Source organism: Perissodus microlepis, chromosome 17 (genome assembly GCF_051167445.1).
Source record: "Perissodus microlepis isolate ML-2025 ecotype Zambia chromosome 17, ASM5116744v1, whole genome shotgun sequence".
NCBI lineage: Eukaryota > Metazoa > Chordata > Actinopteri > Cichliformes > Cichlidae > Perissodus > Perissodus microlepis.
In genome coordinates, this window is record NC_140477.1 from 13272533 (window position 1) to 13286556 (window position 14024).

Genomic DNA, 14024 nt, shown 5'->3' on the forward strand with positions numbered 1-14024 from the left:
GTCATAGGAAGAGAGGCCTGTACAGATTGCTAGCTAACACATGCACATAAAAACACAAGGAAAAAAGGGGCTAATATGTTATGTAATGTGTTAGCCAGTTTTTTTTAATGCCACACTGCATTTTCTTTGCTTCATTAGTTGTGGAACCTCAATAAGCCATCCTCCCAGAACACCATGTTTGGTCACTTTCAACCAGTCAACCACTGCTGTTTCTCTCCTGATGACAAGTATCTGTCAACTTGCTCCAACGATGGTACCCTTAAGGTGACTGCCATTAGTCCTGATACTTGCTTTCTCTTTGATACGGTAACACACACTGAACTAGAAATAAAATATTAGCGGGTGAAGTGCTCTGACATATACACTGTTTTTGTTTAATTAAATCTGAAGTGACGGATTTAAATGGTAAAGATTTTTTTTTCTTAAATACGTTTTGTACTTTTGTTGGACAACATGTTTCCTAGTCATGAGTTTACAGTCCCAATAGTTTTATAATCCCTGAATTAAAACATTTGATTCTAGAAGAACTTTACTGCAACAAAATAGGCAAATGATGGTACTCGCTTTCTATTTAGATCATTTATTAGTAACTAAATTTAAAATTCTGATATGCTTTACATACCTTGGTCTTGTAATGCACTGACATGCATGATTCTGCATGTTTGCAGGTATTTGAGGTTTCTTCTACCAATGAATGGAAGACGATCAATGTAAGTGACATGTTTACAGACAACAAGGAAGACGTCTTTGTCAAGTGTAGCACCTGGACTGCCGATGGCAAACGCGTCATATGTGCTGCCAGAAATGCTGTTTTGGTGAGCGTTTATCATTGTAAGCATGCTGCTGTATGATCCTGTACGCTGTTTTTTTTTTTTGTAGGTGGTGCTAAATGTTTGATAAAATTGGGTGCATATGGTTTGGTATTGTTCATTATCTTAACGCTTTCTCGCTGTACTGATTAAAAATTGAACACACATTCACTCTATCCTCTTTGCCCTTGATGTTGGTGTGCTGTTTCATTGAAGGAGACAGGAAAGAGAGCTTGTTTGTCTTCTAGAGAGTCTAAATAGTGTGTCTTGGTTATAAATGTGCATATCCCCTCCTCTCCTGAGCTTTCCAAAGTCAGCCAGTCTTGTCTTGTTATCAGCCTCACTCTGTTCCCTACATCTTCATTTATTTGTATTCTGGGAACCCAAACACAGTGAAGATTGGATAGGTTCTTTTACTCTAAGGTGACTGAAAGGACAGGCTTTATAAACTTGAGGAAAATTGCAACATTAATCCTAAGGCATGAAGAAAATCTTTTTCTTTTTTTTGATGCAAAGCACAGAGTTATTGTAGAGCACATTAATACCTTGGTATACTTGATATTGTCAAATGACCTTTGAGCTTAACACAAGTTGCGTAAGTTGTGAGTTGGGGCATCCATGGGTCGGACTTGTTTGTCCAGCACATCCCACTGATGCTCGATTGGACTGAGATCTGGGGAATTTGGAGGCCAGGTCACGGACCAGCCTTCGCCTTCTAACCTGCATCACTGAGCGTCAGCTGCCCGTGACCCTGTCGCTGGGTGATTTGGATCAGTTTTGTTATTTACTGACCACTGCAGAGTTTTGTAGATGCTCTGACCCAGGCGTCTAGCCATCACAATTTGGCCATTTGTCAAACTGGCTTAAATCCAAACACTTGCCCATTTTTCCTCCTTCTAACACATCAAGTTTGAGAATAAAATGTTCACTTGTTCCCTAATATATCCCACCCACTAACAGGTGCCATGATGAAGAAATAATGGTCATAATGTTATGTTTGATTGGTGTAGCTTGTTCCCCCAATAGGCATTGAGTTTGATGTTTGCCTAGACTGAATACTAAAGATGGCCGTGGCCACCAATTGGCTTGTCTTAAGCTTGGCATTTTGGCCTTTGCTGTTTTTAGGTTTTTCGAGCCGGGCCTGACCTATTTGTACAAATTGGTCGACCGCTAAGTTCTCAGCTATTTTTAGCATTGCAAGGGATGCATGTAGGTACACTGCAGGGATACAAATATTTGCTAATTAGTGCTAACATATAAATTAATGAAATAGTCAAATAATCAAAGAACTCACTGAGAATAAAACCAGGAGAGACAAATAACTGGGAAAGCCACGTTTTGTGCTTCTCCTTTCTTTTAATTTCAATGTGTTATTTGTACAGTCGTAACAGCTTTTGGACATGTTGATGAGACAGCAGGTGCTGATTTGTTGTCTGTCTTTTATTGTTTCTCAGGTCTTTGATGTAGAGACATCAGACATGTTGTTTGAAATCAGGACCAATCGAATGAGCACAGTTCAATACTGTCACGCCTGCCCCACCAGTAACCTGCTGGCCATTGCATTTTCAAACTATGCTGTTGAGGTATCTCACTATATATTTAATGTCTCCTTTTTTAATATAAAATTCAAAATTTTGTATGTAATATGTAAAGAAAATTCTCAATACTACTACTACTAATAATAAAGATAAATAAATGTTTGTGTTCCAGCTGTGGGATCTCGAAGCCAATAAAAAGATGGCAGACTGCAGTGGCCACCTAAGCTGGGTGCAGCATGTCCAGTTTTCTCTTGATGGCTCACAGCTGCTCTCCTGCTCTGATGATCAGACCATCAGGGTAAGACTGAGTGTGTGTGATAAAGCTACAGTATAACAGTACGGAGAGAGGCTGTCAGTGTTGTTCTAATTGCTTATTCTGACAGTAAAATTAACTTCACAAGTTGACTAATTACACTATGTTCCCCCTTGCCAGCTGTTTCAGTTCTTAATGAGCAGTGCTCAGGGATGGTGATGTAACTGTAGTACAAAAGGTATCTGGTCTTTTTTATGTGAATGAAATCAATGCATTTAGGCCATGGCAGAAATAAAGATCTAACAGTTATTGTGCTGTTTTATGAAAGAAAGAGTCCTCTATAGCTGTTGCTTTGACTTGCTTTTAAATTACTTCTCTGTTATTTGGGTTACATAAAGATGGCAAAATAAATTATTTAACAGGTTTGTCTTGACTCATTGCTCTCTAAAACAAAATAATATGTATCATAAACAGCTTGAAGACAATGTAACATGAAATATCTCTGCAGTTTAGCCTTTCGGGTGTTTTTTTTTTTTTTTTTTTTTAACAGTTTTTACAGCTGATGTTTTTCAAACAAGGTGGCAAAACTGTCCCTGACAGTCCACAACTACAGCAGAGCCTTCTGTACATACTGCTTATTAGGGGTGAGAGAAAAATGTCGATACTGCAGTACATCATCTCACTTCAAACTGAGATCGCTATGCTGGCACCAGATATTGATCGTGACACACAGCCACAGACTCACAAGATGAAAAGCAGTCACTCCTGTTGTTATAAACTTAACAGGGCAATAAATTGCAGGTCACACTAGGAAAAAGGTGGGATAAACAGACGTGTTTACAGTGTCCTCTTTCATCAAAAAGAAAAATCCTGACCTGCCGTGGCAAATATCCTGCAAGAAAAAAGAAAAGTACTTTGTGGCTATGTGTGGATTTGACTTGTTTTCACCAGAAACCCTCATCTTAACTGCCAAGAAGATGCCAGTGACTTAAATATTGCCACAACCGTCAATTTATTCAGTTTTCTTCTTTTTTTTTTTTTTTGGTGACATTGCATATATTCAACTCTAACTCTGGGTTATTATGTTAGATTTACATATCTTGTTCGTTCTGTTTTAAGATATGGGAGACCAAGAAGGTTCACACATCCTCAGCCATCCGCCTGAAGAGAGATTCTGACGTTCTGTTTAATCATGAGGAAATCATAGTGTCAGCTGCAGATAATTGCAACAGACTGCAGGTGAGTTGTTAGGAAAGTGGATATATCAAAGTGCATAGAGTTTTTTTGTGGCAGGAACGTGAAGCTGTAGTATTTTTGTTGGTTGGTACAGTGATTTAAAAAAAAATATATATATATATATATGCGTGTGTGTGTTTTAGGTGCGTGATGGTAGAACAGGATCGGTGCTGTTCCAGTCAGAGGAGAAGTCATCCAGGATCCGGTGTACCTGTATCTGTCGGCAACCCTCTGCTGTTGTCCTGGGGCAAGAAGATGGCACTGTGCAGGTAGATTAGACAGATTCTTACATTACTGAAGGACATAATAAATTGCACATAAAACAAGCATATCGAAAGTACACTCACTTTCAGCTTTATTTGGTACAAATTGCTAGTTCCAGGTTGAACTCTCTTTTCAGAGATTTTAGTATTCGTAGCTGACCGGAGTGGCATCCAGTGTGGTCTTTTGCTGCTGTAGTCCATGTGCTTCAAGTCTGGATGTGTTGTGTGTGGTCTTTTTTTGAATTCTGTGTAAACCCTAGAGGTGGCTGTGTGGGGAAAATCCCAGTGCTGTCATGCACCAACAACCAGACCACGCTGTGTAATGAGTAAATGAAATCACCTTTCATCAAATAATAATCTACAGTATAATGTTTACTAAAAAGTAATGTTTCTCCTCTTTAACGCGAGTATAAGTACTCAAATACTGCAAATTTCATATATCTTTTTTTTCCTAATCAAAGAAGCACATACATGTATGGGCAGGTGTGCGTGTGTCTGTACAGATGTAAAAATGTCGAGCATTTGAGTTTAATCTTCCATTCCACATCGCTGTAGGAGGTGTTCTTTCAGGCCGTGTTGAGTCATGAGATCTGACATTATCGCTGTCACGCTTTTTTTTTAATCTGTCCTATCAGCGGTGTGACAGGTCAGCACCTCTTTCATCTCCTTTTCCCTTGACTTGTTTCAATTTTTAGCCTTTCCTTTTACCTGTAATTTATATTCTCAGTGCTTTTCACTCCTGCTCTCTGTATTTATTTATTTTTCTCCCTCTTTTGTTTTATCTATCTTTTTTTCTCCTTTGTTCTGTCTGTCCCCGTTCTCTCCTTGCTCCACTGCTCTTTGTCTAGCTGATAAATTGCTGTTTGCAGGCACAGAATGAGATTGTAGTCTGGTGTGTGTGTACTTAATGCATATTCTGCAGCAGTAGAGGACATCCCCCAAAGTTACTGTCCTATATTACAGCACAAACACTCACTCAAACAGGGTCCCCTGACACATCAGAACTGAGGCCAGTCCAGCCCCCTACAGGAGAGAGCAGCTCTAATTAATTAAGAGGTCCTGCTGTCTTAATGAATACAGGAGCTAATGATTTTAATTACAGCTCCTCTCTGGCCCTTCATATGTCTCCCTTCCTGTCTCCTGGGAACAATTTTTTCAACCAGAAAGTAAAGAAAGAGCGATGATTAGTGATCTGAGACAATACCTGGAGAGAATTTTGATAAATGCAGATGCATACAAACAGTGATATAAACTATATTGCCAAAAGTATTCTCTCGTCTGCCTTCACACTCATATGAACTTGAGTGATACGTCATTCTTTATCCATAGAGTTCAATATAATGTGAGCCCACTCTTTGCAGCTATAATAGCTTCAGCTCTTCTGGGAAGGCTTTCTACAAGGTTTAGGAGTGTTTATGGGACGTTCTTCTTCCAGAAGCGGATTTGTGAGGGTAGACACTGACAAAAAGGCCTGCCTCACGGTCTCCACTCTGTCATCCCAAAGGTGTTATTCCACACCAACCTTCCTCATCCATGTCTTTATGGATCATGCTTTGTTTACTGGTGTGCAGTCAAGTTGGAACAGGAAGGGGCCGTCCCCAAAATGCTCCCACAAAGTTGGGAGCAACCACCGCAACTCCTGAAAAACGACCCTACACTATAATCCTCCAAACTTTACACGTGGCAGAGTGCAGTCAGACAAATACCGTTTCCCTGGTAACCGCCAAACCCAGACTCGTCCATCGGACCGCCAGATGGAGACACGTGATTTGTCAATCCAGAGAACTTGTCTCCACTTCTCTAGAGTCCAGTGGCGGCGTGCTTTACACCACTGCATCCGATGCTTTGCAATGCACTTGTTGATGTAAGGACTAGATGAAGCTGCTCACCATGGAAACCCATTCCATGAAACTTGCTGCGAACTGTTCTTAAGCTAAACTGAAGGCCATGAAGTTTGGAGGTTTGTAGCGATTGACTCTGCAGAAAGTTGGTGACCTCTGTGCACCTCAGCATCCACCGACGATGCTCTCTGATTTTTACATGGCCTACCATTTTGTGGCTGAGTTGCAGTCATAACCAATCGCTTCCACATCATATTTATATATATTTGGCATCTTTTCACAGTACCACGCAGGAAATTACTGTGCCCCTGAGAGCGACCGATTCTTTCACAAGTGTGAATCAGTGGGTTGGGCATTATTCTGAACACTGAATATAATCCGATTCCTGAATCTCTGTTGCAGACATGTTTTCTATTCTGACACATTAAGAAATGAATGATTTAGGGGTATTTTATTGTTGCGGTTCTAGCACCAGGTGGAGCCCTAGTGTAAGCTGGATAAAATCGTGGCTCCTCGGACTGCTGCAGCTCATTCATATTTTTTTCCTTAAACGTGTTGTTTTATTTATAGCCAGTGTACTGGAGAAAAATTAGCAATGATCTGTCAGTTTGCAGCATTGTGAGCTGCCAGCTTTGTTATGCTAATGTAAAAAGTTGAAAGTTTGTGAAATACGTGCAGGAGAGAGAACATAATGTCACTGTGTGTTTCTGTATGATTGAAAAGTGCAAATGTGTGTTTGTGTGCACGTGTGCGTTGTGTGCCAGGCGTCAGGGCTGACAGTTAGTCATCTCCTAAGGATGCTTGGCTGCAGGATCCGAAGACTCCTGACCTCCCACAGGGGGTTGGTGCTGGCAGTAGCTCTGTGCACATGCAGCGTGCAGGTATGGTAGGGAAGGAGTATGATCTGTGTGTGAATGTGTTTGCACTTCAGAGTGTTCAAGAATAACTAATTGCTGTTTGTGTGTGTGGCTGTTTGTTTACTTTTTCAAAGGGCTTTTAAAGCTAATAATAGAAAAGGCAGATTATTGTTGTCACTGTGCGTATCAGCTATCACATCTCACCATGCAGGACCAGGCTAATTATTTGGCCATCTCACCACTTTTGTTCATGTGTCTTTGACCACATGAGTCTTAAAGCGAGTCAGTGGCTTGTTTATGTCTTTGGTGATGATATGAGCCTGACGTTTAATGCTTGCCTAGGTGTTCTCTCACAGGCTGTGAAGCTCGCGTGTCAGAACATGGAGCTTGACAAACATGGTCAGCACACCCTGAGGCTTGTTCTGCTCAGACTTTTCAACCCTTTCTCCTGAGACATAAATATTTTAGTGCCTGCTAAAAACCCCAGGTGACATCAGCCTTTACTTTATACCTTCAAAACCGACAGGTGATGGGATGGACTGAAGTTTATTTTGCGCTCTAGGTCTTTAATTATTTATGTATTACTTTGTTGTTTGCGGTTTATGAGGTTTCGCAGATCGCAGATTCCATAATTTATCACAATTGTTGGATAGCTGCAGTGGGGACGGACAGAGATGGGGCAGGAGGGGAGGGGAGTGACATGTAGCAAATGTCCGGTCTGTTTGGAGTCAAACTGGGGGACTTAGCTGCTGAGGGCATTTCTTTTCCCCATGTGGTGTATGCCCCAATCACATAGCCATCTGTCTGCTCCAAATCTGAATATTTCTTCTATTACTGGATAAATCTGTCAGATGGTTAATTAGAAAAGTAAAGTTTTTGGATTAGTGTTACAGTAGATAATAAATCAAATTTCACCTCAAAATATCCTAATTAAAATTCACTTTGTTAGTCCTTGGCAAGTAGAATAATTAGCTTTGGTGATCAACTAAACATGTATTATATTATACATTTCTGTTCCACTTTTTCAGTGTTGCCTAAAACCACAACAGTTTCCCAATCAATATAATCTGTGATAATGATCTTTATTCTGATGTGATTTGTGATTGCTGATCAGTCTCAGTAACCAAACTACCAGTTTTGTGTTGTACTTCTATAGCACAGTCCTTAGTGCTAACCTGCTCGTTTAGCCCTTACAGTCCTGTGCAAAAGTCTTTAGCCAGTCATTTGTCATCTGTCACTTGTTTATATTTTGCCAGGAAAATGGGAAATGGGTGTAGTGACTTACTGAAACATCTGCAAATAAAGCTGAACCCCCCCCCCCCCCACACACACACACACACACACAGTATATTTTGTACAATTCTAATAACCTTGAAAGTCAATATTTGGTATGACCACCTTTATTCTTCAACACAGTCTGAACTCTCTTAGGAAACTTTCTTGTAATGTCTTCATGTAGTCTTCAGGAAAAGTTCTGCAGATTCCTGAAAGACATTCTTTGGATGTTGGCTGCCTTTTCTTTGCAAATCACATCGTTAGTGCAGAAATACAAATTTTATGCCCGTCTTTCTTATACTTGCTATGAATAAGTAAAGAAATGGGTAAAAATTGGCTCTTGGTTCTTTGCTAAGACGTTGTTTATATGTAGACACAACACTGGTTCATCTCTTAAGTCGGGGGGTTCTTTCATTTTTGAATGATTCATAGGTCAGTGTTCAAGCAAAAAACAACATTCCTCTGAAAATGGTCAGATACAAGATGTAATTGGAAAATGAGTGAAAAAGCAGCCAATGTTCAAAGAAGGACTTTCACAAAGCCTGGAGAGAGAACTGTTGTTTAAGACCACAGTAACAAATCACACACCTGGGTGCTTGGAAGAAAAATACATAAAAGTTGGAGGTGGCTTGAGACTTTTGCACAATATTGTATATTTTGTACATTTCAATGACAGTTGATTGATACATCTAACAACTAAACACAAAGCAGACTGACATGAATGTGTGTCATTGTTTTTACAAGATTTTCATCACCGAAGTATCTAAGACATTGGCAAAAAAGATAATGAAATGAAATAAATGGATTTCAATTTTTTTATAATGTCTGCTGAGTACACTCACACTTCACTGAATCCCAGAAATGTCACCCACACAGAGGTGCTGGAGGAAAATAGTCCAAGTCTTAAGGACTGGCATTTGTATTTCATGACAGATGCAGTTATTATCTAACACTTTCTCATATTGGTTTACTTACCTGTAAACTCATTATGGATCTCTGGAAGCCTCCAGGATTTAATGTTCCATCCAGTTGACCTTTAGAGGGCACTCACAAAATCTTATCTCTCTCAAATCCAGCTCTGGCTATTCTGTGAAGGGTCTCAAAGTTTTATTCAGAACTCACAAGTGACAACACACGGTGATATTTTTTTTTCTCCTTGAATTGGAACTTTTGTGCATCAAAGCTGTTTTTGTGTCCCCCCCCACCACACACCACCACACACCACCACACACCACCACACACACACACTCTCGTATCGACGGGGCTGTCAGACCTCCAGCTGCCCTTCATGGTCTTGACCAGACTTTGCTCAACTCTTTCCCAAACTCCACTTTCTTTTTGATGTGCTTATCACTGTTAAGCCAGCAGTGGTGCTTTACATCTCTTCTTTTTAAAGTCTCCCTTAAAGTGTGACTTTCTATCAGGATTTTTTTTAAAGAAAACCCTCAGAGACACTTTTGCTGCATAAGTGTATCTTTAGACATTTAGACCTGTTTTGGAGCAAGCCATTAACCATTAGGTCTTACTGTTTACTTGATTATTTATGATGCTAATGTTTATTTCTTCCTTCCAGGTGCTGGAGGTGCCCTCTGGGAAGCTTCTGGCCACTCTGCAGGGGCACACTAAGACTGTGCTGCACTGTCAGTTCAGTCAGAACGGCCAAACACTCATCACTTCATCTGAGGACGCCACCATAAGAGTAGGTTCCTCCTCTTTCTAGGTTGCTCTGTTTTTGTCTTTATCCTGTGTGTCTGTCTGCTTTATATTTCTGTTTCTCCTAGTCCTATTCATCAGTATGTTCTCCATCCTCACCTTCTTTTCCGGCTAATCAATGGCAAGTTTCTTTCACCTCCCCTGCCAACCTGCTTCCCATTTTTCTTCTCTGCTATCGATTACTCTTTCCCCATTCCCATTCCTCACCTTGAGTAAAAATGCCTTCCATGCTCAATCTTTTAACCTCACAATATTTCAGGTCCCTGTGGTGTTTTCACTTTCCCCTACCTGTTACACTCTACCAACTTCTCTGTCGGCTTCTGCACCTCTCCATTCTTCATCCCTCTTTTTTTGTGTCCTCTCCTTCCTTTTCTTTTTCTTTGCCTCGGGCTGTGCCGCTCTCGGTAGCTCTTTATCTCCGTCTTGCTCATGTGTTGACCGCGTGCAGCTATCTGTTATGTGTTATTGTTGTGCAGTGTGTGAGTATGTGTGTATTGTTCAGGCCGTTATGCTCTGTCAACTCCCAACGTTCATGCTCTGCTGCTCATTTCCCCTTTCCTCTCATCTCCCTCTTCTTCGTCTATTCCCTTTGCCGACAGACCTGTCCACTGCAGCACTTCCTTCCCTCACCGACAGCACAGCATCTAATTCCATATTCATACAGCTACTCTCTGCACTGTTCTCAGCACTCTCAAACAATCCCCACTTATTCGAAAAAAAACTGAGATTTATGCAGTTTGATATGTGCTCACAAGAAGATGGATATCTGTGTTTAAATGTATGCCAATTTAGTGACACTGATCTTAGTTAATGAAAAGTTTTAACCTTCACACCAATGACAGATTCTTTGCGGGGGGTGGAAAGGCAGCACCTTGCACACAAGGCCATGATTGATAGGATTATCTGGATGCTTCTCTCTGTCCTGCCCTCCGTCTTTGAGCTCAGTTGGACTCCTGTTTCAGCTCATTTCCTGTAACTCTCTGCTCACATAAAACAAACACTCTGTAGACTCATGCACAGGTCCAGATTTCTAACTTAACAGATTCATCAGCATTTAGTAAGCACATTTAAAAGGAAGGGGAAAGTAAAGTAAATCAATTAAGTACTATGATATTATGTTGTAAAGATGGATTTATCCACTTAATTTTATGGGGTGCTACACAGAGGAAAAGACTGCTTGAAAATACTTTCCTATGTTGTGTTACTTAGAAATGTGTTTTTTAAATTCAGTTAATTCTCTTGAGTTTGACCAATTTGATTCTTCCTTTATGTATAGATACTTAAGAAACGCATCACAGATTAAATTACTCATTAAATACATAGGAAAGGCAAAAATGGCGACAAGGGGTGAAAACTGATTTTTGATATCTCTGTCACAAAGTGGCTGAAAGACGTTTTTTTTTCTGTTGTCCCCCGTAGTTGTGGGAGTGGCAGTCAGGCAAGTGTAAAGTACTGCACGGTCATAAGGAGCAAGTCAGATGCTTCTCTCTACTCTCCAACTCACCGAACGACTCAAGACTGCTGTCCTGGTCCTTCGATGGTACTGTGAAGGTAAAACTCGTGCTCTTGCACATTTATAATATTACATTTAACAGCCGTGTGAGATCAAATGGTAATTTTTTCTTCTTTGCACACTCTTAGGTGTGGGACACCGAGAGCGGAGAGAAACTGCAGGACATCGAGGCTCATCATGGAACCATTCTGTCCTGTCATGTCTCGCCAGACGGATGCTTCTTTGCCACCACCTCTACTGACAAGACTGCTAAGGTTCAGTGCTCTCTCTCTCTCTCACACACACACACACACACACACACACACACACACACACACACACACACACACAGAGGAGATGAGACATATCCGTTTGTGCCTCCAGTAACAAAATGACATATTACTCATCTTCTCTCAAGGCTCCTTCTTACAGCACAAACACATGGATGCACTGCTAGAGGTGATATCTTAAGAAACACTTTTTTTCCAGCAGTTTGGTAAAAGACCTTAGAGGTTGGTATGCAGCAGAATGCCCCAATGGCCTTGGAGAGTTAGCATCAGATCATCAGATCAGTCTGTCGTTCTGCATCCATGTCCAGTCTAGCTGGCAAACAACCCTGGCAGACTGGCAGGCCCACAATCAACTAACATCCCTGTCAGGATATTGCGTTTGCCAGGTTCCCGTTTGCCGACACCACTGCGCCTGACTTTGGCCTGACTTTGACTGACTCTGTGGACTAGAGGTTTTCTGCAAGCAGCTCTTAAATCATCGCTTTCCCTACTCATCATTCAAAGAGCAGCGAACTGCACCGCGTAATACAAGCTGAACAATCCTGAGATGTCATGCTCTTTCACATCACCATCTTTGTAGTGTCATTCCTTTTCCTTTCCTTGGATTCTGAATACAGCTGTGGGTTCAGTGTTAGATTTATACGATCAGTTATCCACTTACAGACAACTGGTGTTCCTGAGTGTGCACCATTAGCAACCATTCAAAGCCACTCCGTCTGGCGTGTGTTCAAGCCAATGATCAAGAGTCACTGCCGCCGAGTTTCACACGGGAATTTGGATTCGGTTGACACTTACTGTAGAGAACAGGCACTGGGTCGTCAGCCAACCTGGCTTCTGTCAGTAAACGGCAGTGAGAGAGAATGTGTGTTTTATGGATTTGGCAAAGATCATAATTGAGGTGTGTGTGTGTTGTGGGGCTGGTTAGAAGCCAGTGACATAGTGCTTGCTCTCCAGACCGAGCAGGAGCTAAAAACACACAAAACACTAAAGTCCCTGGCTTCCATCTATCTCGAGGTCAAACCAAAAGGCTCAGCCATGACTTGCTTTGTGGAGCACCACAAAAAAGGAAAGTGCTCTGTTCTGTCTGTTCCTTTCCCTCCACCTCTTTCTCTCTCCATCCCCCTTTTTTCTCCTTTCTTTTCTTTTCCCCTGACCTTCAGATGAATTGAACTTTGTGTTCAGACGTAGCTAGTCGACTGCCAAATGAAGTGTCTAATTATGAGGCGTGTTATTTTCAGTGCAACGCAGGATGTGGAGTGAGGAAGGAAGGAGTATTAAAAGAAAAGATGTGGAGGAGGGAGTAAAATATGAGAGACGGTAGCAATGAGGGAAAGATTACTGATGAACAGATAATGTTATTGTAACAACATTAGCTCTGCATTTGGCATGATTGTTTGTCGTCATAAGATCTATCAGTGGGTGATGATTTTTCTGAGCAACAGAAATTAAAGTTCTGTGTCATTATTACTGTGTTCAATCTTCAGTATTTACAACAGATTCTGTTCTGAGAGATTATTGCTAGGCAAACATTTCTGAACAGAGAGATTTATATTGAACATAAAAAATATTGCAAATGTAACACACTTTAGCTTATTCATCACCTATAAAGCACCCTTAAACTGTGATTTCGATTTCTGCGGGAAATCTACAACGTAACTTGTGTTACAACTGAACACTCCTTTTATCCCTACACCGCAACCTTCCACGCGATTCAAATTGTTGTGGTATGCATCGACCCAACGTGTACTTAAATTTCTCGGGAGGTGCGCATCAGGTTATGTAGAAGGTTCCAGCATAGGGTTAAAATGGGGTTTCAAGTATGGCGTAAGTTACGACGTAGATCTGATGCAGAATATATTTCACGTAAAAACCGACACAAAATTCAGAAATTTTCAGATCTAAACTTACTTTATGTACAGACCGAACAAGTAGCGTTTTTCCCAAAAATTTGTCCCCAGAAAATACACTGTGGAATGAAGTCAGTATCAAGCAATGCTGGTCCTAATGTTTCTACACAAGAAAAGGAAGAAACGGAGATTCTGGTTTCATCCAGTTGTCTGGAGAAGCCAGCAGCAGGGAGAATTTCATGGTTTGATCCAGGATCTGAAGCTGTATCTCGACCGCTTTCGTACATATTTCAGGATGTCAGTGTGGCAGTTTGGAGATAGACTGGGTCAGTCGGCTCGGAAATTATTGTTTTAACTGTAAGTACGAGGTAAAATAGTATTATATTACTTCCATATCATATATTTACTTTCCATAACATTGTATTTGCAGTACCAGTGCACATTTTGATGCATAAATGTTGCCAAATGCGACATTCTAAATGTTGTGTTTTGTTTATTCGGATCTGAAAAATGGAGCTTGGTTCGAAAAAAATAAATGTCGGCCACGTAAATTACACGGTCGGTTTAAACGGCTGCATTAAGAACAGCTGAGTCTAAGAAATATTTTTAA

General features: G+C 40.9%; 1 protein-coding gene across 1 annotated transcript in view; it reads left to right on the forward strand.

The window, feature by feature from the left end:
* Positions 1-14024, forward strand: part of apaf1 (apoptotic peptidase activating factor 1) — a 43878-nt gene that overhangs the window by 8509 nt on the left and 21345 nt on the right. Inside the window, exons 16-24 of the mRNA XM_084909876.1 lie at positions 139-264; positions 669-815; positions 2264-2392; positions 2520-2645; positions 3720-3839; positions 3980-4105; positions 9646-9771; positions 11205-11336; positions 11427-11552. Coding sequence (XP_084766002.1) covers positions 139-264; positions 669-815; positions 2264-2392; positions 2520-2645; positions 3720-3839; positions 3980-4105; positions 9646-9771; positions 11205-11336; positions 11427-11552 — 1158 coding nt within the window. The remainder of the gene's footprint in view (positions 1-138; positions 265-668; positions 816-2263; positions 2393-2519; positions 2646-3719; positions 3840-3979; positions 4106-9645; positions 9772-11204; positions 11337-11426; positions 11553-14024) is intronic.